The sequence below is a fragment of the Bombyx mandarina genome, chromosome 02, assembly GCF_030267445.1.
Source record: "Bombyx mandarina strain Sakado chromosome 02, ASM3026744v2".
Taxonomy (NCBI): Eukaryota; Metazoa; Arthropoda; class Insecta; order Lepidoptera; family Bombycidae; genus Bombyx; species Bombyx mandarina.
In genome coordinates, this window is record NC_143209.1 from 4,273,971 (window position 1) to 4,300,198 (window position 26,228).

General features: G+C 42.1%; 2 protein-coding genes across 2 annotated transcripts; both read left to right on the forward strand.

Annotated features, from left to right (window-relative positions):
* The first annotated feature begins 3,341 nt into the window (after positions 1 to 3,341).
* LOC149503403 (uncharacterized) lies at positions 3,342 to 6,646 on the forward strand. The gene has a single exon (XM_089735620.1). The coding sequence runs from the start codon at positions 4,402 to 4,404 to the stop codon at positions 5,923 to 5,925; it is 1,524 nt and encodes a 507-aa protein (XP_089591746.1). The 5' UTR covers positions 3,342 to 4,401; the 3' UTR covers positions 5,926 to 6,646.
* A 9,838-nt stretch (positions 6,647 to 16,484) lies between these two features.
* Positions 16,485 to 18,075, forward strand: LOC149503404 (uncharacterized). The gene is made up of 2 exons (XM_089732562.1): positions 16,485 to 16,568; positions 17,599 to 18,075. The coding sequence occupies exons 1-2, from the start codon at positions 16,485 to 16,487 to the stop codon at positions 18,073 to 18,075; spliced, it is 561 nt and encodes a 186-aa protein (XP_089588688.1).
* The last annotated feature ends 8,153 nt before the right edge of the window (positions 18,076 to 26,228 follow it).

Here is a 26,228-nt window from a genome sequence, read left to right on the forward strand (position 1 = left end):
CTCAGAATACAAGAGGCTGCAGCCTTGTATGAAGCTAAGAGAGGGGTACCACAGCCGATACTAGCAGACAGAGAGGTAGAGAAGAGGGTCGCATACACCAATACGCCTCATCCGGCAGAACAAGTTGAACTATATTTTACACGCCTGGAAAACTGTGAACAGGTGGAGGAAAAAAGTGAGCATCCTGTACAAATCTATACAGATGGGAGCAAAATCGAAGGAAAAGTCGGGGCATCTCTATCATTTTGGGATAGAAATGCTGAAATAAAAAGTGTCAAACTAAGTCTCCCAGCATATTGCACAGTATACCAAGCGGAATTGCTAGCTATAAACAGGGCTACAAAAGAGGTCTTAAAAAACCCGGCAACTGACTTCGGTATTTACAGCGACTCTAGATCTTCCCTGGAATGTATTATAAATTATAACTCCCTACACCCCCTAGCAGTAGAAATTAGAGAAAATATAAAGATGGCACAAAAGTTGAATAAAACAGTAGCCCTTTACTGGGTCAAAGCACATACGGGTCTAGAGAGGAATGAGAGAGCGGATCGAATAGCTAAAGAAGCGGCACTGGGAAGCAAAAGGAAGGCAGAATATGACTTCTGCCCACTTTCTTTTATAAAGAAGCAAATCAGGAGCCGTACACTGGACACATGGGAAGAAAGATACCAGCAAGGAGAGACTGCAAAAGTAACAAAGATATTCCTACCCCATGTGGTCAGTGCATATAAGGTAATAAGAAAAATAGAAACCTCCTCACTCACTACCCAAATAATGACAGGGCATGGGGGATTCTCCGAATACTTGAATCGCTTCAAGTGCAAGGAGAGTCCTGCATGCATCTGCGAGCCCAGTAAAATCGAGACCGTGACCCATCTAATTCTGGAATGTCCTGTAAATGGCCCAGAGAGGTATGATTTTGAACACAATATAGATTTAGAATTAAAACTAGAAAATATACCCCTAATCTTAAGTGAACATACAAAAATTTTCTTAGAATATTGTAAAAAAGTAGCTAAAAAAGCGATTAAAAGGAATGAAAATAAAATAAGCTAGATAAACATGCTGTAAATATATAGTGTTATATATGACAACAGCATGAAACTAAATATTGTAAAATTTTAAAAAATAGGAAAAGTGAAGTAGAAATATAAGAAAATGTATAATAAAATAAAGTAATGAATAGGTATAAGAACATGTAGCCATAACGGAGACAAACTCCATGTTAGAAATCTAAATTAGAAATAAGAACAATAAATGTATTAGACTAAGAAAAGAGAATAATATAGAATAAGCCAAATGTAAAAATAGAAATAAGAGCCCAAATCCCTGTATTCCCCCTCTCCTTCCCATTTATGCTCGTAGCTAGGAATCTAAAGTAAGAATGGTATGTATGAAAGTACGAGAGGAATGAATGTGAGAACTGGTGTGACAAAGAGGCCCAGAAAGAATGTGTGATCTAGTTTTAAAGCCTCTTACCGGCAGGAATATACAAAATAACTAAAACTGAAAATAAAAATGCAAATAAGAACCTCTGGCGTTCTGTGCCAGAGAGGGTAGAAAAAAAAAAAAAAAAAAAAAAAAAAAAAAAAAAAAAAAAAAAAAAAAAAAAAACCTAATAAAATAAAAAAAAAAAAAACCAAAACCTAACCTAAAACCTAACCTAACCTAACCTAACCTAACCAACCTAACCTAACCTAACCTAACCTAACCTAACCTAACCTAACCTAACCTAACCTAACCTAACCTAACCTAACCTAACCTAACCTAACTAACCTAACCTAACCTAACCTAACCTAACCTAACCTAACCTAACCTAACCTAACCTAACCTAACCTAACCTAACCTAAACCTAACCTAACCTAACCTAACCTAACCTAACCTAACCTAACCTAACCTAACCTAACCTAACCTACCTAACCTAACCTAACCTAACCTAACCTAACCTAACCTAACCTAACCTAACCACCTAACCTAACCTAACCTAACCTAACCTAACCTAACCTAACCTAACCTAACCTAACCTAACCTAACCTAACCTAACTAACCTAACCTAACCTAACCTAACCTAACCAACTAACCTAACCTAACCTAACCTAACCTAACCTAACCTAACCTAACCTAACCTAACCTAACCTAACCTAACCTAACCTAACCTAACCTAACCTAACCTAACCTAACCTAACCTAACCTAACCTAACCTAACCTAACCTAACCTAACCTAACCTAACCTAACCTAACCTAACCTAACCTAACCTACCTAACCTAACCTAACCTAACCTAACCTAACCTAACCTAACTAACCTAACCTAACCTAACCTAACCTAACCTAACTAACCTAACCTAACCTAACCTAACCTAAAAAAAAAAAACCAACCTAACTAACCTAACCTAACCTAACCTAACCTAACCTAACCTAACCTAACCACCTAACCTAACCTAACCTAACCTAACCTAAAACCTAACCTAACCTAACCTAACCTAAAAAAAAAAAAAAAAAAAAAAAAAAAAAAAAAAAAAAAAAAAAAAAAAAAAAAAAAAACCTAACCTAACCTAACCTAACCTAACCCCCCCCCCTAACCCCTAACCTAACCTAACCTAACCTAACCTAACCTAACCTAACCTAACCTAACCTAACCTAACCTAACCTAACCACCTAACCTAACCTAACCTAACCTAACCTAACCTAACCTAACCTAACCTAACCTAACCTAACCTAACCTAACCAGTCTGCTGGCAGCCACGACCGCGAGCGCCACGTTTTTTGCACGCTCCGTCTATTAAATTCTCAGAAAAAGGATTTTTAGTGATAATATACAAGTGTTTGGTGTCTCCGTACGCGTCTCAACGAGGAGAATACAATTGTGAAAACCGCGTGAAATTCGGCGAAGGCACGAGAAAGTTGTGATTAAAAAACCGTTTGTTATTAGTGTTTTCGGCATACGCTGCAAATTCCAGAGCGACAACACCCCACTTTTTTGGGGTATATACACTCGTCTCGACGGATGCTACCACCTGGACTGCACTCTGGATTTTTCCGGTGGAAAACTGCCGACTTAATCACGTTTTTCCGAAAACCACGTGGCACCGACTTCAGCTTCCAGCACAGCTTGACAGGTGTGTGACACATCAAAAGACGCGTCTCAATGAGGCGAGTCGTCTGACATCAACATCTGGAAGATCGGATCATCCTGGACGAAGCTGCAGCTCCTCAAAGGTCGGAAAAAATTTGTAAATGTTTAGTGTCGTTTTCCGCCAAAAATAGATCTTTTACCCCCCCATTTTAAAATTGTTTTATATAATATCTCATTTAAACTTCACTTTCCCAAATTTTTTGATTTTTTGGCCAGGTAGTTTTTCTGAAACTGATACTTCAAAATTGTGCATAAAAATAAGTTTTAATTTATACTATATTCTACCCCCTTCCTAACTCTAATTCGAAATTATTTTGTTACAATTGTGGTAAAGTAGGTTCTTGACAAAAAGCATTAATTAGTTTTCAAGTTAATTTAGTATTTTTATAAAAACAATAACATTTGCGGTCACGGCGGAAAGGTGGCACTGAAGTAAACCCTTAAAATAGGGTCAAATTATAATTACGCGCAGACGCAAATTAGTTCATAAGATAGTCTAGGCCATAGTGAATAAAATAGTGTATAAATTATAATTTTAGGAGCGAAAGTCGATTCGCGATACTCAATAACGTTTTTGTTTATATGCCGTAAAAACCGCACAACAAAGTCGGCATTGAGATCGCGAATCGAAAATCGACTTTTTGAATAATGAATATTTTTAAATTCTGTCATTAGAAATGGGCAGGACGTGATCCAAAACCACTCTCCATGTTTTTAAATTTTCAAAAAACACTACCTGAATATCAGTAAACTAGGCCTAAAACTCAGAAAATCCAGTGGTTTTCTATACCTAGAAAACCCGATAGCTCGGAAACTAAGGGAGATAGCGAAAAACGAACAGTAAATTTGACCTTCGTGGTGTCGTAGACACCACGATTAAAGTCCTATACGGGGAACCCCCTCCCCTAGTTTTGACACCCCCTCACCCCCGCTTCAACAAAAAGTTTTTTTTTTTTATCTTATATTTTTAATTTCCTGTGACATTAGACCGTATATAAGGGCAGAGGACCATTATAGTTGCAAAACAGATTTAGTTAGACCTATAAATCTACCTAAAACTTAGACTTAAGTTAATTATTTTATTATTTTATACATACAATTTTTCGTTTTATTTTGACGCTGACCCCCATATACAGGGTTAGACGGATATCGACAATTTTCCCTGTTCTTCTCGCATAGCCTACGCACAAAACACTACACACTCGCAATACACACAAGCAGACACAACATACACACGCCACCACCAACACAAACAAGACTACACAGAATGTATCGCACTCCAACGACGTCTGGCGCCGCGACTAAACCCGTCACCCCTAGCCCCTCTGCCGCACCTAGCGCAGTAAAGGACGCTGCCAGAACCTTCATTCGCAGACCTGAACGAAGCAGAAGGTCCCTGGACAATATGGAGACCTATAAGAAGCAGCAAGACAACTACGCTGCAATGCCGAGCGACCAACTCCTCCAGGAATTAATGAAAACCTTTGAGGATATTCCCTCAAAGGTTAGTGAATACCCTCAAATGAGGAGGGACATTAAGAACTTCCTGGAGGTTCGGTCGGACAGGGGCCAGCGCGTCCTCTACGAACTCAGCAAGCGGTTGACGTGCTCGGAAGCGGCGACAAAACCACGGTCGCCCTCTGCTACAACTTCAGAATACGGATATCACATCCTGGAACGCCTGGGCCAAGTGGAGACAAACCTGCAGGCACGACTAAATGACCTGGAAGTCAAAATGACCGCATCCTTCGAAGAACAAAATGTTCTCCGCGACGACGGCGGCGCTGACATCATCGACAAGATCATCGACAGAGTCGACGAGGTTGGGGAGACTATTGACAAAACCGCCGAGAGCGTCAAAGTCATGGTCTGCTCCCAGAATACCCTCGGCGATAGGATCGATGGTATTGCCGGTGATGTCGCGTCAGCAAAAACTCTTATTGACGAAGTCGCCAAAGGTGTGGTCACATGCGAGCAAAGACCCATCTCCAGGTCATATGCCAGCGTAGCCGCCACTAGGTCAAGGCACAGGCCGGCACTTCACTCTGTGGCAGTCACTCTTGAAGGAAACCTAGAAACTGCCGAAGAGGTGCTAGAAAGAGTGAAGAAGGCAGTTGACGCCAGGACAACAGGTTTAAAAATTAATAAGGTGAGAAAGGCGAAAAACCAGACGGTAATTTTAGGATGCGACACGGAAGCCGACCTCGAAAAAGTTAAGACCAGAATCGAAAGCAAAGGGGAAGGGTTAGTAGTAGCGCGAATGCAAAATAAAAACCCTCTCGTCGTCCTTAAGGACGTCTTTTTGGATAGTGAGGACGACGAGATGGTCAAGGCGCTACACTCGCAAAACTATGATATCTTTGCAGGGCTCGAGCAAATAGACAGAGAAATTACAGTAAAGTATAAGAAAAGGACGAAGAACCCAAAAACAGCGCATGTTGTGGTCCAGGTCAGACCAATAGTATGGCAGAGGATGACGGGGGCTGGAGCTCTTTACCTTGACCTGCAGAGGATCAGGGTGGAGGACCAGTCCCCGCTCATCCAATGCACGAAATGTTTGGCTTTTGGTCACGGCCGAAAATTTTGTACTGAAAGTGCGGACAGATGCAGCCACTGCGGCGGACCCCATCTGCGTGAAAAATGCGCAGACTATATCGCGGGAAACGAACCGCAGTGCTGCAACTGCTCGCACTCAAAGCTGCAGAAAACAGACCACAACGCCTTCAGCGCAGAGTGCCCAGTTCGACAAAAATGGGACTATCTGGCCCGCGCTAACACAGCATATTACTAACTCACACCAAGACGGGTACGTAACGCACACAGCAATACACACAAACACACATAAACATACACAAACACACACTAACATGACATGCACAAACACAAACCGGGAGTACAAAAAACAGGAGCGCAACGGTGAAACAGACAAAGCGATGGAAACCGAACAACAAAAAACAAATAAATACAGATATACTGAATATATAGTGAATATATATGATTATATCAATAACACACACTCAGACACACACACAAACTCAAAAATCGTGCCCCAACAAACAACTGAAAATAGGATAAAATATAGAAAAAGTAAAAGAAAGTCAATAAATATAGATATAATATGTATATTTATATATTATTGTCATAAATTAAGTAGCTAATAATTAAGTAAAAAAAAGAAATAAGTGAGTAGGAAAATATGAGCAACTGGGTTACAAGACTATAGTAAAATGCACTAATAACTGCTGGCTAATAACAGTGTTCACAGATAAACATATTATTGTAACATAGATATAAGAACAAAAATACAAATAACAAAGTATAACAATGTATAGAAATAAGAATATAAATGTAAATAGACACTAAGCATAGAATAAGAAAATACAAAATGTTAGAATTTAAGAGAACACTGTACAAAGCAATTAGTAATGTAAGGTTATGTAAAGATCCCAAAAGGCTATAGTGTAAATAACAAAACTGTTTTTTTTGGAATAAAAGTAAGAACTCTGAAAAAATTAATTCCCCTGATAAAATTAAGAAATAAAGGTACAAGTAGTATAAATTAGCGGGAGTAATTTCCCGAAGAAGAATAAAAGGTGATGAATGAAAGTGTAGTATGAAGCGTGAAAGTGCGAGAGGCATAAATGCGAGAACTGATATGAATGAGAAAATTTAGACCAACAAGATCCCGTTGATCCTACGAACGGGGAAAGGCAGAAAAAAAAAAAAAAAAAAAAAAAAAAAAAAAAAAAAAAAAAAAAAAAAAAAAAAAAAAAAAACCTAACCTAACCTAACCTAACCTAACCTAACCTAACCTAACCTAACCTAACCTAACCGGGGACTAATTGGACGAATCTTGTTATAAAGTAAAAAATTTAGAACTGTTTTTTGCTTGTGACCTTATGTTTTAGATTAGGTTGACGTCGGTGATATTTTAACTTTTATGTACAATCCTCAAAATAATAATTTATTGAACGTCCAATTTACTGACATTTTGAATTCCTAGATGAGAAATTTTAATTCAGATTATAAGTTAATTAAAGTTAAATAAAAATTTGTATCTATCGTGTTTTATGTTTTGTAATAAGTGACTCGGTCATCGGTATCCTGACTTTTTATTGCAAGACCTAGGATAAACTATAGAAAATAATAATTTATCGAACGACCAATTGACTGACACTTGAAATTCTTTGATGAGGAAATTTATTTCAAATTATTAAATTAATTCATTTGAAAAATTAAATCCGTATCTGTCGTGTTTTATGTTTTATGTTTTATAATAAGTGACTCGGTCATTGGCATCTTGACTTTTTCATTGTAAAACTTAGAACAAATTATAGAATCCCAATTGACCGTAATTATTTTAAACTCCTATATAAGGAAAAAATATTTAATTTTATTTTGTTTTATTTTATCTGTTTTACTTAATTTTCTTTACTCGTTTTACTTTGTATTATTCACTTATTCGACTAATCCAAGCAGGAAAATTCTGAATTGTGTTATCGTGTTTTATTTGTGTTAGAATAAGTCGACTAGCCTGTGATATTGAGTTTCTTTAGTTGTGGTTTTTAAGGAAATTATAAGCTTTTATATTGTTTATATTGTTATTAAAAATAATACAGTATATACAAAATCACAAAGTTGCACCGTGTAACATAATACACATATACATACACATACACATACACACGCTTACACATCAACTTAGACGCGTTCCCCGACGATGTTCGCAATACACACTCCCACCAAAAAGACTAACGGCACCTTTACGGTGGACAGCTTTATCCCGAAAGATCAGGAAGACAAAATGATGTCAACAGTAAGGCGGAGTATAGAACATATCGAGGCAAGCCGGGAGGTAGCACAATCAGATATCCAACCCTCCCAAAAGAGGACCCAAGCGACGAAATCCAGCCATAAGGAGGCAACAAGGAAAGTCGAGCTGGCTATATCACCGCTAATAAGGGAGAAATACCCATCCCTAACTCTGGAAGCCAGAGCCTGCTTATGCAAGGCGAAGACTTACTTGGCCAATTCTAAAAATCTAAGGACAGACATAAAGGACGGTGTCTTGAACGTAATAGACAGACTATACCAAATAGTCAAATTACAGGACAAAGAGCTAGATGGTCAAAAAAGAAGAAAGAAAGAGGAGGAGAAGGAATCAGGGACGGGTGAAGTGGGCTCTTTACACCCCCTGACCCCTCCCATCCCCTCCCCGACACATTGCCATGACTCTGAATTAATAAAATTAATGGAAGAACAAAAAAGAATAATCGAGGAGAACAATGAAAAAATGGAGGAACTTAAGGGAGTCTTAACAGAACACAGGAAAACGCTGGAAGGAGCAACATACGCCAGTGTAGTGGCGGGCCCAAAAAACTATAACCAGGAAAAGAAAACGCTACACTCGGTTATAGTCACCTCCAGTGATGAGCAAGAGACAGGGGATGAGGTTCTAAACCAAATAAGGGAAGCTATAAATGCAAAGGAGGGGGGAGTGACGATAGATAGGGTTCGGAAAGCCAGGGACAGGAAGGTTATTATTGGATGCAGAAGTGAAGCGGACAGGAAGAAGGTAAAAGATAGATTGGACAAGGCAGGAGGGAAATTACATGCAGAGGAAATAAAAAATAAAGATCCTCTTGTCATCTTGAAGGACGTCCTAGCTTACAACACCGAAGAAGATGTGCTGGGGGCGCTAAGAAAACAAAACCACAAGACCTTCGAGGGGCTAGGAGATGAGGATAGAATGGAAGTTAAATATAAAAGGAAATCTAGAAACGCCATTACTAACCATATAATCCTGAAAGTCTCCCCGAAGTTGTGGAGTAGGTTCGTGGAGAGAGGGGCGGTCCAGATAGACATGCAGAGGATCCATGTATCGGACCAATCTCCACTGGTCCAGTGCTCCCAGTGCCTGGGATACGGGCACACTAGACGCCTCTGTAAAGAAGAAAAAGAGACGTGCAGCCACTGTGCAGGTCCACATAGAAAGACCGAGTGCCCGGAATGGGATGCCGGGGCAGCCCCAGTATGCAGAAACTGCGCATCAGCCAAACTCGGAGACACCGAGCACAACGCATTTAGTGCTGAGTGCCCGGTGCGGCGAAAATGGGATGCGCTAGCCAGAGCTGCAACGGCGTACTGCTAAGGGCGACCACAGTGTACAGCATGGCACACCATCCCACAGTAAAACCCCGCAGACGGAGACTAAAAAGTACAAATTGGCTCAGGTTAACCTCCAACGCAAGGAACTTGCGACAAATGAGGTCGTTATAGAAGCTAACAAAACGAAGTGTGACTTCGTGTTAGCACAAGAACCGTACGTGGGTGGTAGGGGAGTGGTTAAGAATTACCGGGGAGTGAGGGTCTTCCAAGCCGATGGCAAAGACAAAGTGGTGAAAGCGGCGATTATGATATTAAATCCAGATATATACGCCAGAGCTCACCCGAAGTACACCACAAATAATATCGCCGTGGTGGAAGTCGGAGCTGAGGACTGGAAGACTACACTCATATCCGTGTATTTTGAACCAGACCAACAGGTAGACGAGTACCTCTTCCACCTAAGTCGGACAATCGGAGAGCTTGGACCGAAGTCCATCATAGTGGGAGGCGACATAAACGCCAAGAGTATCTGGTGGGGTAGTGAAACCACAGACAGTCGAGGAGAAGCCATATTGGGCTTCGCAAATCAGCATCGGTTGGAGATACTGAACCGCGGCGGTACACCGACATTCCAGACCGTGAGGGGAGGACGGGTGATTAGCAGTGTGGTTGACGTCACCTTCTGCTCCTCCGACCTGCTAAGCAGGGTGGAGGATTGGAGGGTGATCGAAGATGCCATCAGCTCCGATCACAACTGTATCACGCTTACTCTAACGAAGGAAGTGTCAAGAGACAAGCCTAAGGCGAGCACTACAAGGAAATATAACACCAGGGACGTGAATTGGCAATCTTTTATTGAAAAGATAACCCAACTCAAGAGCGGCAAAAATCTTGGCACCCAAAGATTGGAAGCGTTAAACACAAAGGAAGAGTTAGAGAACACCATAAACGAGTATGATACAGTTGTGATCGAGGCTTGTGAAGAGGTCTTCTCAAAAATAAAGTGTAAAACCAAACCGAAGATTCCTTGGTGGACCAAGGAGTTGGAGGTTGAGAAAAAGAAAACACTTACCCTAAAGCGACGAATCCGCTGCGCAGCACCCTACAGGAGGAGCACCGTCGTAACCAGGTACCTGAAACAAAAAGAAAATTATGAAAATGAGGTAAAGAAAGCCAAGACAAGCAGTTGGAAGGAGTTCTGTGGAAGGCAAGAGAAGGAAGGTATGTGGGATGGGATATATAGAATCTTAAGGAAGACAACCAGGAGGCAGGAGGATGAAATGATGGTGAAAGGCGACAGGGTGCTGACTCCAAAAGAGTCGGTACAAGAGCTCGCGGATACATTCTTCCCAGACGACAACAGCCAAACCGACTCAGAGCATCATCGGGAAATAAGGAGAGCCGTGGAGTATATAAACGGCCAAGACGAGAAAGAGGAACAGGATCCACCTTTTAGTAAGGAGGAGCTGTTAAATGCCGCGAGAGCCTCAAACCCGAAAAAGGCACCTGGGGGGGATGGAGTGACTGCGGATATTGTCCGGGCGCTGGTCGAGGGTGACACGGACTTCCATTTGACGATGGCCAACAGATGCCTAGAACTGGGCCTTTTCCCCACCATCTGGAAAGAGGCCACGGTTGTGGTATTAAGAAAGCCGGGTAAGGCAACTTATACTGCACCAAAGTCTTATAGACCCATTGGCCTCCTCCCGGTGATGGGGAAACTGCTCGAAAGGATGATCGTTGGCCGTCTCAAGTGGCGTCTGGTCCCCAGACTGAGCTCGAGGCAGTATGGCTTCGTACCGCAGAAGAGCACAGAGGACTCCCTCTATGATTTGATGGAACACGTACGGAATAAGCTGAAACAAAAATTAATTATAGCCATGGTTTCATTAGACATAGAGGGGGCCTTTGACAGCGCATGGTGGCCCGCCATCAGACTGAGGTTGGCGGAGGAGAAGTGTCCCATCAACATCCGAAGAATACTTGACAGCTATCTGACAGATAGAAAGGTTAAGGTGAGGTATGCGGGAGAGGAGACGCAAAAAAGCACCAGTAAGGGGTGCGTACAGGGCTCGATAGGGGGACCCATTTTATGGAACCTCCTGATCGACCCCTTACTAAAGAATCTGGAGCAGAGGGGGCACCACGTACAGGCATTTGCCGATGACGTGGTGCTCGTGTTTAGTGGAGAGACGTCGAGCATTAACGCCAGCGCTAGGGAGGCACTTGATTATGTTTTGGAGTGGGGTACCAAAAATAAACTCAAGTTCGCGCCACAGAAGACAAAAGCGATGGTTATAACCAACAGGCTAAAGTACGACACCCCACGCCTGAGCATGGGAGGGATTCCAATTGACATGGACAGCGACATAAAATTGCTGGGCCTAACTATCGATAACAAATTGACTTTTAATAAACATATCACCCTCTCATGTAGGAAAGCATTGGAAATATATAAGCATTTAACCAGAGTGGCAAAAATAACATGGGGACTGGACGCGGAAATAATAAAAACAATATACACGGCAGCAGTGGAACCGGTCATCATGTATGCGGCTGGGGCCTGGGCGAAGTCCGCTGCAAAGTTGGCATCTAGAAAACAACTCAATGTCGTGCAAAGAGGCTTCGCCCAAAAAATATGCAGAGCATACAGAACGGTTTCGCTCAACTCCGCACTCGTACTGTCCGGGATACTGCCTCTCGACCTCCGTATCAAAGAGGCTGCAACACTATTTGAGATTAAGAAACGAAAAAAGGAGCACGCCTACGGAGATAGGGAGGTCGAGAAGGAAGTAATGTACACCAAAACCGCACACCCTGCATGTAAGCCACACCTACAGTATAAACATCTGGAGAACCAGGAGCAGATTAACACCCTGGAAAATTTACAATTTAAAATCTACACGGACGGCAGCAAGTTTGAGGGCAAGGTCGGGGCCGCTTTTTCCTTATGGAAAAACGACCTCGAAATCGAGTCCAAAAAGTTTAAGCTGTCGTCTCACTGCACTGTATACCAAGCTGAACTCCTGGCTCTCCGAAACGCAACGGTGGTGGCCCTGGAAAGGGCTGGATATTCATTTGGAATATTTAGTGATTCCAGGGCTGCCCTTGACACCTTATGCAATAGTGAGACAAGGCACCCTCTAGCAGTACACGCACAAAATAACATAAACCAGGCAACACAAGCAGGGAAAACAATCTCGCTATACTGGGTGAAGGCCCATGTGGGGATAGCAGGAAACGAGAGAGCGGATGAGCTCGCGAAATACGCCGCGCTACACTTAAAAACTAAACCTGTGTACGATCAATGCCCGGTCTCATTCATGAAGAGACAAATCCGAGAGGACACTCTCCATGAATGGAATCGGAGGTACATGGAGGGACCCACCGCATCCGGTACAAAAATATTTCTGCCCGACGTCTACATAGCCCAGAAATTTATAAAGTCAGAGAGCATAAACATGCACCTCACGCAAGTACTCACTGGGCACGGCGGGTTCTCGGAGTACCTGAATCGCTTCCGGTGCAAAGAGAGCCCGTCGTGTATTTGCGACCCGGACATGGCGGAAACAGTCGTCCACTTAATTGTAGAGTGTCCGGTGCATTGTAGTGATCGACTTGAAATTGAACAAAGAATTGGAATCAAAATAGAAATTACAAAACTAAGTCAATTAATGTGTGAAAAAGAAACTAAACAAGACTTCATAAAATATTGCACCAAAATAATACAAAAAGTAAACTCTAGAAACAAATAAATTGTATATAAAAGGATATTTTGAAATATGCGGATATATACAATGTTAAAATTAATACAAACACAAAATCATCGAATCACTACAATGCCAAAGCAAATTCCTCGTAGCGACCTCTAGTTTTAAAATAGGAAAAGAAATGTTGTAAGAATAATGGAAATTTTAAATGTAATGTATTAAATGCAATGTAAAGTAAATATTATTTAATGTATTAAATGTAATTAGATAGGATATTATAATGCAATTTATTAATGTAAATTTTGATATTGGTAATGTAATCACTAGATAACGTAAAGCAAATGTAAATATAATTATGTACAATGTACAACGAGAAATGTGACAGATAGACAATGGAATGCGAATAAGAAGTGAAAATGAAAATATATCGGAAAAAGTGAAGGAATAAAATGTAAAATAATGGTATAAAAGTAGAATATAAGGGAATTGAAGTATAAGTATAAGAAAGGAACAGAGAAATGAACCCAACATTACAAAGAGTAAAAAAGATAATTGGAAAAATAGCAAAATAGCCTAAAAAATGTCTCTGACAATTACTCGTCAGGGGAACGCGCAAAAAAAAAAATAAAAAAAAAAAAAAAAAAAAAAAAAAAAAAAAAAAAAAAAAAAAAAAAAAAAAAAAAAAACCTAACCTAACCTAAAACCTAACCTAACCTAACCTAACCTAACCTAACCTAACCTAACTAACCTAACCTAACCTAACCTAACCTAACCTAACCTAAACCTAACCTAAACCTAACCTAAACCTAACCTAACCTAACCTAACCTAACCTAACTAACCTAACCTAACCTAACCTAAACCTAACCTAAACCTAACCTAAACCTAACCTAAACCTAACCTAAACCTAACCTAAACCTAACCTAAACCTAACCTAAACCTAACCTAAACCTAACCTAAACCTAACCTAAACCTAACCTAAACCTAACCTAAACCTAACCTAAACCTAACCTAAACCTAACCTAACCTAACCTAAACCTAACCTAAACCTAACCTAAACCTAACCTAACCTAACCTAAACCTAACCTAAACCTAACCTAAACCTAACCTAAACCTAACCTAAACCTAACCTAAACCTAACCTAAACCTAACCTAAACCTAACCTAAACCTAACCTAAACCTAACCTAAACCTAACCTAAACCTAACCTAAACCTAACCTAAACCTAACCTAAACCTAACCTAAACCTAACCTAAACCTAACCTAACCTAACCTAAACCTAACCTAAACCTAACCTAAACCTAACCTAAACCTAACCTAAACCTAACCTAAACCTAACCTAAACCTAACCTAAACCTAACCTAAACCTAACCTAACCTACCTAACCTAAACCTAACCTAAACCTAACCTAAACCTAACCTAAACCTAACCTAAACCTAACCTAAACCTAACCTAAACCTAACCTAAACCTAACCTAAACCTAACCTAACCTAACCTAAACCTAACCTAAACCTAACCTAAACCTAACCTAAACCTAACCTAAACCTAACCTAAACCTAACCTAAACCTAACCTAAACCTAACCTAAACCTAACCTAAACCTAACCTAAACCTAACCTAAACCTAACCTAAACCTAACCTAAACCTAACCTAAACCTAACCTAAACCTAACCTAAACCTAACCTAAACCTAACCTAAACCTAACCTAAACCTAACCTAAACCTAACCTAAACCTAACCTAAACCTAACCTAAACCTAACCTAAACCTAACCTAAACCTAACCTAAACCTAACCTAAACCTAACCTAAACCTAACCTAAACCTAACCCAAACCTAACCCAAACCTAACCAACGTTTCAATGATAAAACGTCAGACAAAACTGGAACCAAACATTCTGCGACAAACGCAACACTTTGATAATGAATAAATGTTATATTATAATTATTATAACCTCGCGGTAGCTCAGTTGGAATTAGGGCAACGTAAGCATCATGTTGCGTCAGCCTACATCGAACCTAATTCCGACCCTAACGGCACAATATCTGCCATGGACAAATTCCTCACTGAGACCAAGGGAAGCCATCGCATAATTGGGGGCGATCTAAATAGAAAGCATCCCGGCTGGGTTGAGCTGACAACTGACGGTCGTGGCACGGACATCGCAGACCTGGCCGCCACACGCCTGGCCAACACGGGCACTACCCCAATTTTCGGCCATAACATTCGGCAAGCTCAGCGCGTCAATATTAGATATCACACTGGTCTCCGACAACATCGTCCAACTTGTTCAGGGTTTGAGGGTGAACCTTGAAGCGTGCCATAGCTCCGACCATAATGCAATAGACTTCACGATACACAGTTCTAAAAAATTTACCAAGCCAAAATCTACTACTACATTTAAATATAACACTAACAGAGTCCAATGGGGGGAGTTTCGCGGCTCGCTTCAGTCCAAGTTGCAAGACTGCAACCTCATACACGCCACACCGTAATCTAATCGTATCCAGGCAGAGAGACTTTTTACAAGAAGCCCGCTGCGACCCCTTACAATCCGTGGTGGAGTAATGATCTCGAAAACTTCAAGAAAGGCGTCATAAAGGTCCATCATCGCACATGATCTGAAGGTCTCGGGGAGACCTATCACCGAAGCCGTCAACGCCCACAAAGCGCCCAAAGAAAAACGGAAACAAAATCTCAAAACCACCAATAAAGCTTAAACTACGTAAAAGCACTATTAAAAGCGTCTACCGAGCACTTCCGCGAATTTTGCTCCACCCAGAGTAAGGAGAATGTGTGGAGCCTCACGAACCACCTACTTAAAAAAGGTTCGAAGAGCGTACGTAAAAAAATATCCCAAAACCAAATAAGACTGACCCGACTGACCTCTGGTCCTTCAGGCCCATTAGATTGCTACCTGTATTTGGGAGACTGCTAGAGAAGGTGTTTTCCAAACGCATAGCCTACCATTTAGAGTACACGGAACAATATCACCCCCCTACAATTTGGTGTCCACGGTCGACGCCCTCCAGGCAGCCATCAAACAGATCATCGACGCAAAAGCCGCGAGAAAATAAGTAATCACGGTGTCATAAGACATCAAGGTGGCTTTTGACAACGTCTGGTGGCCGCACCTCCTGCCTCGCTTTCGCGCACTTAACTGCCCCAAAAATATTTATAATTTGAACAAAAATTACTTGGAAGACAGAGTTGCCACCCTCGACTATGGGGACGCCACTGCCACTAAAAGCACATCGAAAGGCGGCATACAATGATCGGTACGTGGGCCTAAGTTTTGGAACGTGATACTGGACAAATTACTAGAGACTGTTTTACCACACGGTGCCCATGTACATATGCCTTTGCAGACGATGTGCTCCTCACAGTTGAGGGACCCACTGCAGGTGAAATCCAGCAAATCACCAACGAAGCTCTCCAAATTATCTTAAATTGGGACAAGGAGTTGAACTGGCTTTTGGCCCATCAAAGACACAAGCCGTAGCTTTTATACTGCTTCATCGAACACCGTGAAAATCAAGATGAACCAAGTGCAGATACCTTTCTCCAAACAAATCAAACACCTCGGGGTCATTCTCGGCGACAAGTTGAATTCATTGACCATTGTAAGTACCTCATAACAAAGACGACGAAAATCTTCAAAAAATTGGTGCAACTCGTGAGACCGAAATGGGGCGCACACCTCTAAAATATCAGCACCATTAATCGGCAGTTCATGTAGCCCATGTTCACCTATGCGGCGGGGCTACAAAATTTTATTGTCTGCGCAAGGCTCTCAAGGCGTTTCAGCGCCAATTTGCCATTGAGCAATTAGAGCTTTCCGCAGCGTATCTGCAGCGGCTTCTATCGCGCTCGCACAATTTATCCCACTCCACCTCGCCATCGCTGTGGCCAAGGAGATCCAAGACGTTAAGCCCACTGTCAGATAGGAATATATCAGGTAGGCAGCGGCTTGGCTCTGCCCCCGACATTGTTGAAGTCCATGGGCGACGGTAACCACTCACCAAATGAAGTCGTCGTGGCCTAACGGATAAGACGTCCGGTGCATTCGTGTTGAGCGATGCACCGGTGTTCGAATCTCAAGCGGGTACCAATTTTTCTAATGAAATACGTACTTAACTAATGTTCACGATTGTCTTCCACGGTGAAGGAATAACATCGTGTAATCAAATCAAATCAAATAAAAATGAAACCCGCAAAATTATAATTTGCGTAATTACTGGTGGTAGGACCTCTTGTGAGTCCGCACGGGTAGGTACCACCACCCCGCCTATTTCTGCCGTGAAGCAGTAATGCGTTTCGGTTTGAAGAGCGGGGCAGCCGTTGTAACTATATTTGAGACCTTAGAACTTATATCTCAAGGTTCGTGGCGCATTTACCTTGTAAATGTCTATGGGCTCCAGTAACCACTTAACACTAGGTGAGCTGTGAGCTCGTCCACCCATCTAAGCAATAAAAAAAATAAAAAAGAAACCATCAGGTGGGCCGTATGCTCGTCTGCATACAAGGGCAATAAAAAAAATAAAAAAGATATAGGTACCGAGTGATATAAGTCTACGACAAAAAGTCCCTGTATAAGACCTACTCCATCCCGCAAGTCGCGTCGCCATAGAATATACCAAATCCTACACCCAGGAAGATATCGATCAACATATAAGGGAATTCCCCATAAAAGTGTTTACGGACGGCAGCAAACTGGACAGCGGCGAGGTCGGTTTTGCGGCTGTAATATACTTACCAAACAATAAAACTATAGCACTCAAACGGAAACTTGGATGCACTTCTTCCGTCTTTGTCGCCGAACTGACCGCGATTGAGACTGGACTCCAATGGTTGCAAAGGTCACCGCTGCGCCAAGATCTTACAGTGGCAACAGACAGCCAATCCTCCCTTAAAGGGCTGGAAGTCCGCAGCAACCCTGATCTAACAGTCGCATCGATCCACGGTACTCTTAAAAACCTCAGGCAGAACCACGGAATAAACGCAAGCTTCACCTGGGTAAAGGCGCACTGTGGAATCGAGGGCAATGAACGCGCTGACCAGGCAGCGAAAGAGGCTGCTACCCAAAGAGCCGCGACAGCGGGCAACGAATTCCCCATGTCATACGCCTAGCATACCATCCGAACGAGAACGCTCACGAGTGGCAGGAGGAATTCATATTCATAACTGAAACAGCGCAATCACAAAAAAAATCCAAATGGTTCCCAACTATCGCAGAAATTTGAGAGTTCCGTGAGCGCGCTGGCGCAATGTTCGAAGGAATCCAACTCTTCACTGACCACGGATATAAAAAACACTATCTCAACCGATTTAAAATAGCTGATAATTTCCATTGCCCCTGCGACCAAGTCAGCATACATACACTACCCACCTCATGCAACACTGTCTGGCCTTTACCATGAGACCATGAGATGACCTGCAAAAATTTAAAAGTGAACCCCTACAATCCGAAAGAGATCATAACCAAAGATGCGCCGGTTGAAACTTATGCGTCTTATCAATAAAATTGTCCGAGAACTAAAGAAAATCTAGTAATAAAAAAACAACGGAAGAATTAAACTAACCAAAAGAACTAAAAATCTTGTCAAACACCGCAAGAAACATATCCGCATTAAACTGCTCAAATAATGCCAAATTAATCAAAAAAAAAAGTGAGGTTTAGGTTACGTTTTTTTTTCGCCGAAGCTCCTACGAGGTTTCCGCGCCTAGGGGGCGCGCGGGGTATATGGGACTTGACGATCTGCAGGTGTTGGGAGCAGACCGCGGGCCCAAGGAATTTTAGGGCTACCGCACTAAACGACTCCCCTGCACTCTTACAATCGACATCCGATCTCCGTCCGGGGTCAGAACCCGGTCAGAGTAGGGGGGTTCCCGCGGTCAACACTACAACCAGACACGCGGCGCCACCCCGAGGACACCCGACCGACGGGTCGTCGAGGCGATAGTCGACAACCAACGACGTCGGTCTCCGCGGTACGGCGGCCCTACCAGGCCGCCCAGGCGATGCCGCTGGTGTTCCGGGATACCCCGCTGGGCCAGAATCAGCCTGCCGGGTCGGAACGCAATACACCGCCGACCGGGTTGCTCTTCCACAGTATGTTCGGCGATGACAGCTAAAAAAACCTAAACCTTTTTTTTTTTCGGACCGGGTGCCGAGCCTCCTACGACCTATATTAATAATAACTTATGTTGTAGGTTGGTTGTAAAATGCCAATAAATAAATGGAAAAAAAATTACAAAAAAATTACTAAAAAAATTAGAAATAAAAGTTAGAAATTTTCTATCAGAATATTCTTGTTCCGTAGGGAAGATGCAAAGAAAGTCAGATTAATGTCTATTTAGGATTATTTAATGAAGTAATAGTTGCAGGTCAGTATAGAAGTAGAAGTTAGGTATTAGGTAGCGGAAGTTTGGTAAGTTATTGAAACAAATTAATTAATATAAAAGTATAAAACAAAGGTTTTACACAACAACATAATGGAGTCTTATATGAAATAACGTCTAATCAATCAATCAATATCATCATCATCATCATCATCATCAATCAACAATACATATAATAAAATCGTAACTGGTCGCTGTCTGTACCTGGAAGATATCTCAGGAACTTACTTAACATTTAGTGTTGGTTTCATGTCAATCGGTTCATAAATAAAAAAGTTATGCCCATTTAAATAATCGCATAGCTGAGCGCTTGTACGCTGTGCCTTACGCCTGTGCGGCCGCGCGGGTATACTTAGTCTGGCCATAAATACTGTTACAATTAAAAATAAACAAATTGGATTTGAATTGAATTTGGAATCTATCATTTTTATATGATTGCTCATTGAGTTTTCTCATTTTGGCGCCAATACATTGTACAATATTTTGCGATATTAAAATGAAGTGGGGTGATAAAGAGAACCGAATCGCTGTGATTGCATTACACAAAGTAGGTATGGAGCCAAATGCAATTTTTAAAACTCTCCATACGCTTGGTATCAGTAAAATGTTTGTGTACCGGGCTATTAATAGGTGCAATGAGACCTCCTCTGTTTGTGACAGAAAAAAGATCTGGCCGTACACGTAGTGTTCGTACGAAAAAGGTGGTCAGAGCAGTAAGGGACATAATTCGAAGAAATCCTGTCCGAAAGCAAAAGATTTTATCTCGAGAGATGATGATAGCAACTAGAATCATGTCGCGTATTTTAAAAGATAACTTAGGACTTGCAGCCTATAAGAGACGTACTGGTCATTTCTTAACTGATAATTTAAAAGAGAATAGGGTGGTAAAATCGAAACAACTACTGAAGCGGTACGCAAAAGGAGGTCATAGAAAAATTTTGTTTACGGATGAGAATTTTTTTACAATTGAGCAACATTTTAACAAACAAAATGACCGTATTTATGCTCTAAGCTCTAAGGAAGCTTCCCAATTAGTCGACAGAGCGCAACGTGGGCACTATCCGATTTCAGTGGTGTTTTGGTGGGGTATTTATTGGTTATGAAGGAGTGACTGAGCCATACTTTTGTGAAAAAGGTATCAAAACATCGGCACAAGTGTATCAAGATACCATTCTTGAGAAGATAGTGAAGCCCCTTAACAACACCAAGTGCAATAATCAAGAATGGTCCTTCCAGCAAGACTCGGCGCCAGATCATAAAGCTCGGTCTACGCAGTCTTGGTTGGAAACGAACGTTTCGGACTTCATCAGAGCTGAACACTAGCCGTCGTCTAGTCCCGATCTTAATTCGCTGGATTATGATTTATGGCAGTTTTAGAGAGTACGGCTTGCTCTAAACGCCATGATAATTTGGAGTCCCTAAAACAATCCGTATGATTGGCAGTGAAAAATTGATAATAAATAATGACCACTCGAATTAGGGTGAACAGGGAACAGCGTGACGCAAGTTTGTAGATCGATCGTGAATCTTATACACTATCGCGTGAGTCTGAGACTTTAACTGATCCCGCCTGAGCTCCTTAGAGGGTTTGGACAGCAAATTGCTCGGTCTCAGGAGACACTTGAAGAACGAGAAATACGTCTCACTGTCGATCGCGAGGCTCATGCACTATCGCTTGAGTCTGAGACATTTACTGATAGGCCTATGTTTCGTGATGATAATAAATAAAGCCCAAGGGCAGATGCTAAAAGTAGTGGGTGTAGATCTAAGTGTTAACTGCTTTTCACACACTCAACTCGGTCACACAGTTATGTAGCTCTGTCACATGTTAGCAACCTTAGCAACCTGTATGCTTTGATCCCCGATGGTTGTAGGTGCGTCTAATATCGTGTATAGAGAAGCATTACTTTAAATTAGATATTTCTAAATACCCAAATGACGGTGCTTATAAACCAAAAGATATGTCCTAAAACTGCTGCCCAAAGTCGCTATGCCACGCGGACGGAGTCGCGAGCACAGCTAGTATAAATCACGATTTACGTAAAAATAGGTTAAAAAAACATTATTATTAAGTCTTTTACATTAAGTTGAGATGATCTCTCAATATGATGGTCGACCACTTAACAGCAGCTGGGCTGTGAGACCGTGAGGTCTGCCGCCCAACAATACCGGTCAGTACTTCGGTTCAATAACTATTTGTTTATTAATGAGGATCTGTTTTTTTTTTTCAATTACAATCAGGTTTTATTTTTTATGATGGGTCAAAACCCTGTTTAAATCTTGTTATTCATTCTGCATAGAACACAGTGCGATCAACACACTGTACAACCTACCTGTTGGTGTTTGTTTAGTATAAAATCACTTATCGTAGTTTATCAAGAACAAATGTAAAGTTAGAACGAGTTTGGAGAGTTGAGCAAACGAGCCGGGGTCGGTGCGCAAACACCGGACCCCGCCCGTGGTGTCTCGCAACGTGCGCGCCTCGCACTGTTGTGCGGGGAGCATGTTGTGCGCCGTGCCACCCGCGACAGACGGACAGGCGGCTGCTACACTCAACATAAATAGTTTATAAGTGTATCTCAAGCCGCTAGTATGCGCTCTACTCGTCGGTGCGGCTCGGACAGACCTAAGTATGAAGTAAGCGCGCGGGTGAGTGTCCCCGGCGCCGCCCACCGCTTAGCACCTCCGGTTCCGCTACGCCAGACGTTATTTGTACTTCATTCACACGTCAAAGCTTAAAAGCTCCGCGCCGACTGACCTCCCGTCTCTAGCTACAGAGTGAGGCTGTGCGGACGCGGTCAATTATGTATCAATGTAATGTTATCAGATATCAAGCTTTTGTACAGAAGTCTGTCCGCCTGCTCGTAGCATTGAGCGGCGCCCGTGCACCGTGCGCGGACACAGACAGACACTCCGAGAAGCAGTTGTAGATAGATTGTTCAATTTTGAAATATTTAATAAAGAAACTTTTAAAACTCTGTTTCATACAATAAGTAACATGTAGGTAGGCCACTAGTGACGGGAGGAGGCGTCGCCAACTGTTGGCAATAAATAAACAAAAAAAAATGATACTAGTAATATTATTAACTGATAATAATATGATTAACTGGTTAGGAAAGTTTTAAGTTAAGAATTTTTTGTTTCTGCTAGACGGAGTCACATTATACCTATCTATATCTATACTAATATTATAAAGAGGAAAGATTTGTTTGTTTGTTTGTTTCGAATAGGCTCCGAAACTACAGGACCGATTTGAAAAATTATTTTTCCATTAGAAGCCGACATTGTCCCTGATGAACATAGGCTACTTTTTTTTATTATTTTTTTATTATTTTTTTTGGTTTCATGTGTGTTTTAATGTTTCCGAAGCGAAGCGAGGGCGGGTCGCTAGTACAGTATAAATTGAATGTAGATCACGCTGTATACATCGTCGAATTGCAACCTAACCCATGCATCAGCCGCTGAGTTTCTCGCCGGATCTTCTCAGCGGGTCGCGATTCCGATCCGGTAGTAGATTCATTCGCGAAGCAATTGAGTTATTAGGTTTCCTTCGGAAGTGCTCGGGCAGCTGTTAACAAATCTCACCCCTCCTGGCTGAGCCTTTGTTTGCCCTCCTGCCTGGTGAAACTGGAAAGGCCTCTGGGCCACCAATAATCCTTCAACCATAAAAACAACATATTATTATGTAGGACCTGGATGTACCCGACTGTATCCGACTGTACAGAAATGCTAGCGGCATACATGTGTGCGGACATAATTATGTTGGATCGCTTCTTCTTCTGCGAGCGTCTCTTCCTGAAGCCGATATATGAATATCAGCCGATTTGCGTCTCTCTGTCGCGTCAATAGTTACTCAATTCGATCACAGCAGACAGTGCCCTACACTCACTCACACTCGTATGCACACACTAGTGCGGCACGGATGTGTGCATGTGCTTGTGAGTAGCGCGGGGTCACTGACCGCACCTAGAGGTCACTGTTGACCATCGGATAGTCCGGCACTCTCGTGTAGCAAGCACGGTGAGTGTGCTCCGCTGCGGGCGCTGTTAGCACTGTTCTTGTGAAGCAGGGTCGCGGGCCCGACAGTGGGGTCGCTGCGCCATGCCCACGCTCTAACAGGATTGAATGCTGCTGGAACCCGCGTCACGAGTCACCGGTCTAACTGATATAACAACTTAACTACGAGTAGTTTAGTATTGTTGTAACAGGGAAGCGTGCTCGCGTCCTCTGGGTCCGGAGTGGCTGCGCGGTCCACAGAGCTTATGGCGCTGCTGTCGAGTGAATCGTGTTGTATTGCAGCTACTTCTAGATCTTGATCCGTAAATAGCTTATAATATTTACAGTTACAATTACAGTTATGTTGGAAACGGGTATAAAGTGTGAATTGCATTTAGAGCGTACAATGATTTAATACGATTTTTTATAATCGCACCTTCCGCCATCGGAGCAGAGTTCATCCATACTACCTGGAGCCACTGCCACGGTGCGTTTCCAGAGGTCTTTTTGCCACGTACCATCCGGCTTTGGAATGAGCTCCCCTCCACGGTGTTTCCCGAGCGCTATGACATGTCCTTCTTCAAACGAGGCTTGTGGAGAGTGTTAAACGGTAGGCAGCGGCTTGGCTCTGCCCCTGGCATTGCTGAAGTCCATGGGCGACGGTAACCACTCACCATCAGGTGGGCCGTATACTCGTCTGCCTACAGAGGCAATAAAAAAAAAGATTTTAGAGATCTATTTAGTTAATGTGTACTATAGAGTTTGTCCAATGACTGAAGATCGTCCATATCAATGACTGAGGAGCACACGATTGAAATTCTAATTGTCCAGTTCAGATTGAGTCACGGCTGGTCACTGTAGACGGATTGCGCTTTCGTGCAGCTTTAGTTAACTTCTGGTCACCGAGAGATGGTCGACGTTGCTTCAACGAAATAATTCCTGTTTAATGTGAGAAAACAATCCGTGGTGTGTGAGAAATGTTTATGGCTGTTATCATTTCATTTGGTAATGTTAATTATTGGATCTTTGCTCCGTGGCACTGATGAGCTAGTCTGCAGCGGCAGCTCTCACGGGCATACGCGGGCCACTGGACCTAACCACAAAATAATATTGTGCAAGACGTCCATATACTTAGTCTGGCCATAAATACTGTTACAATTAAAAATAAAAATAAAATCTATTGCAAATAATATTTATTACTTTTACAGTGTGTTAGTTTAATACAAAAATATAGAACAATTTAAAGTATAAAAAGCTTATTCGAAGTGGTCTCCATTGGCTGCAATACAGTCCTTTAAACGTTGAGACCAGTTATCAATAGAAGCACGCACTCTTTCCATGGGAAATTTTTTAACTGCCAATCGTACGGATTGTTTTAGGGACTCCAAATTATCATGGCGTTTAGAGCAAGCCGTACTCTCTAAAACTGACCATAAATCATAATCCAGCGGATTAAGATCGGGACTAGACGACGGCCAGTTTTCAGCTCTGATGAAGTCTGAAACGTTCGTTTCCAACCAAGACTGCGTAGACCGAGCTTTTTGACCTGGCGCCGATTCTTGCTGGAAGGACCATTCATGATTATTGAACATGGTGTTGTTAAGGGGATTCACTACCTTCTCAAGAATGGTATCTTGATACACTTGTGCGGATGTTTTGATACCTTTTTCACAAAAGTATGGCTCAGTCACTCTTTCATAGCTAATACCCCACCAAACCATCACTGAAGTCGGATAGTGCCCACGTTGCTCTCTGTCGACTAATTGGGAAGCTTCCTTAGAGCTTTGAGCATAAATACGGTCATTTTGTTTGTTAAAATGTTGCTCAATTGTAAAAAAATTCTCATCCGTAAACAAAAATTTTCTATGACCTCTCTTTGTGTACCGCTTCAGTAGTTGTTTCGATTTTACCACCCTATTCTCTTATAAATTATCAGTTAAGAAATGACCAGTACGTTCCTTATAGGCCGCAAGTCCTAAGTTATGTTTTAAAATACGCGACATGGTTCTAGTTGCTATCTTCATCTCCCGAGATAAAATCTTTTGCTTTCGGACAGGATTTCTTCGAATTCTTTCCCTTGCTGCTCTGACCACCTTTTTCGTACGAACACTACGTGGACGGCTAGATCTTTTTCTGTCACAAACAGAGGAGGTCTCATTGCACCTATTAATAGCCCGGTACACAAACATTTTACTAATACCAAGCGTATGGAGAGTTTTAAAAATTGCATTTGGCCCCCTACCTACTTTGTGTAATGCAATCACAGCGATTCGGATCTCTTTATCGCCCCACTCCATTTTAATATCGCAAAATATTATACAATGTATTGGCGCCAAAATGAGAAAACTCAATGAGCAATCATATAAAATTGACAGATTCCAAATTCAAATGTAATATTGTGTTTATTTTTAATTGTAACAGTATTTCTGGCCAGACTAAGTACTATGAGCAATATGCAGCAAATGATACTCATTCCTCCGCGGCACAGGCACGGAACTAGTCGACGGTAGTTGGCCCTTCCGTAGCTCGACGCTCTTAGAGGCCGCACGTACAAATCTCAATATAATTAGAGCAACAGGTCTCCCAACCTTCATATCGAGGTGTATCATTGCTTCTCTGTTTAAAGAACCAGGACTGTGAGACCGTCCACTAGTGTATACTCCAAGCGGGACTTAAAGGTCGAAGGGCTTGGGTAGAACAGCCAGGTGAGGAGAGCTCTATAACGGATGATGTGCATCAGCAGCTGTAGGGAGCGCTCCCGGGGAAGACTTGCATCTTTTTTTTCTATTGCTTAGGTTACTGGAGCCCATAGACATCTACGACATAAATGCGCCACCCACCTTGAGATATAAGTTCTAAGGTCTCAGTATGGTTACAACGGCTGC

Bases quoted from the DNA above. Each gene is read 5' to 3' on its own strand.
- LOC149503404 (XM_089732562.1), top strand. From the start codon at position 16,485: ATGAACCAAGTGCAGATACCTTTCTCCAAACAAATCAAACACCTCGGG. The intron at 16,569-17,598 runs GTAAGTACCTCA...TCCTACACCCAG, and splicing joins AGTTGAATTCATTGACCATT to GAAGATATCGATCAACATAT.
- LOC149503403 (XM_089735620.1), top strand. From the start codon at position 4,402: ATGTATCGCACTCCAACGACGTCTGGCGCCGCGACTAAACCCGTCACC.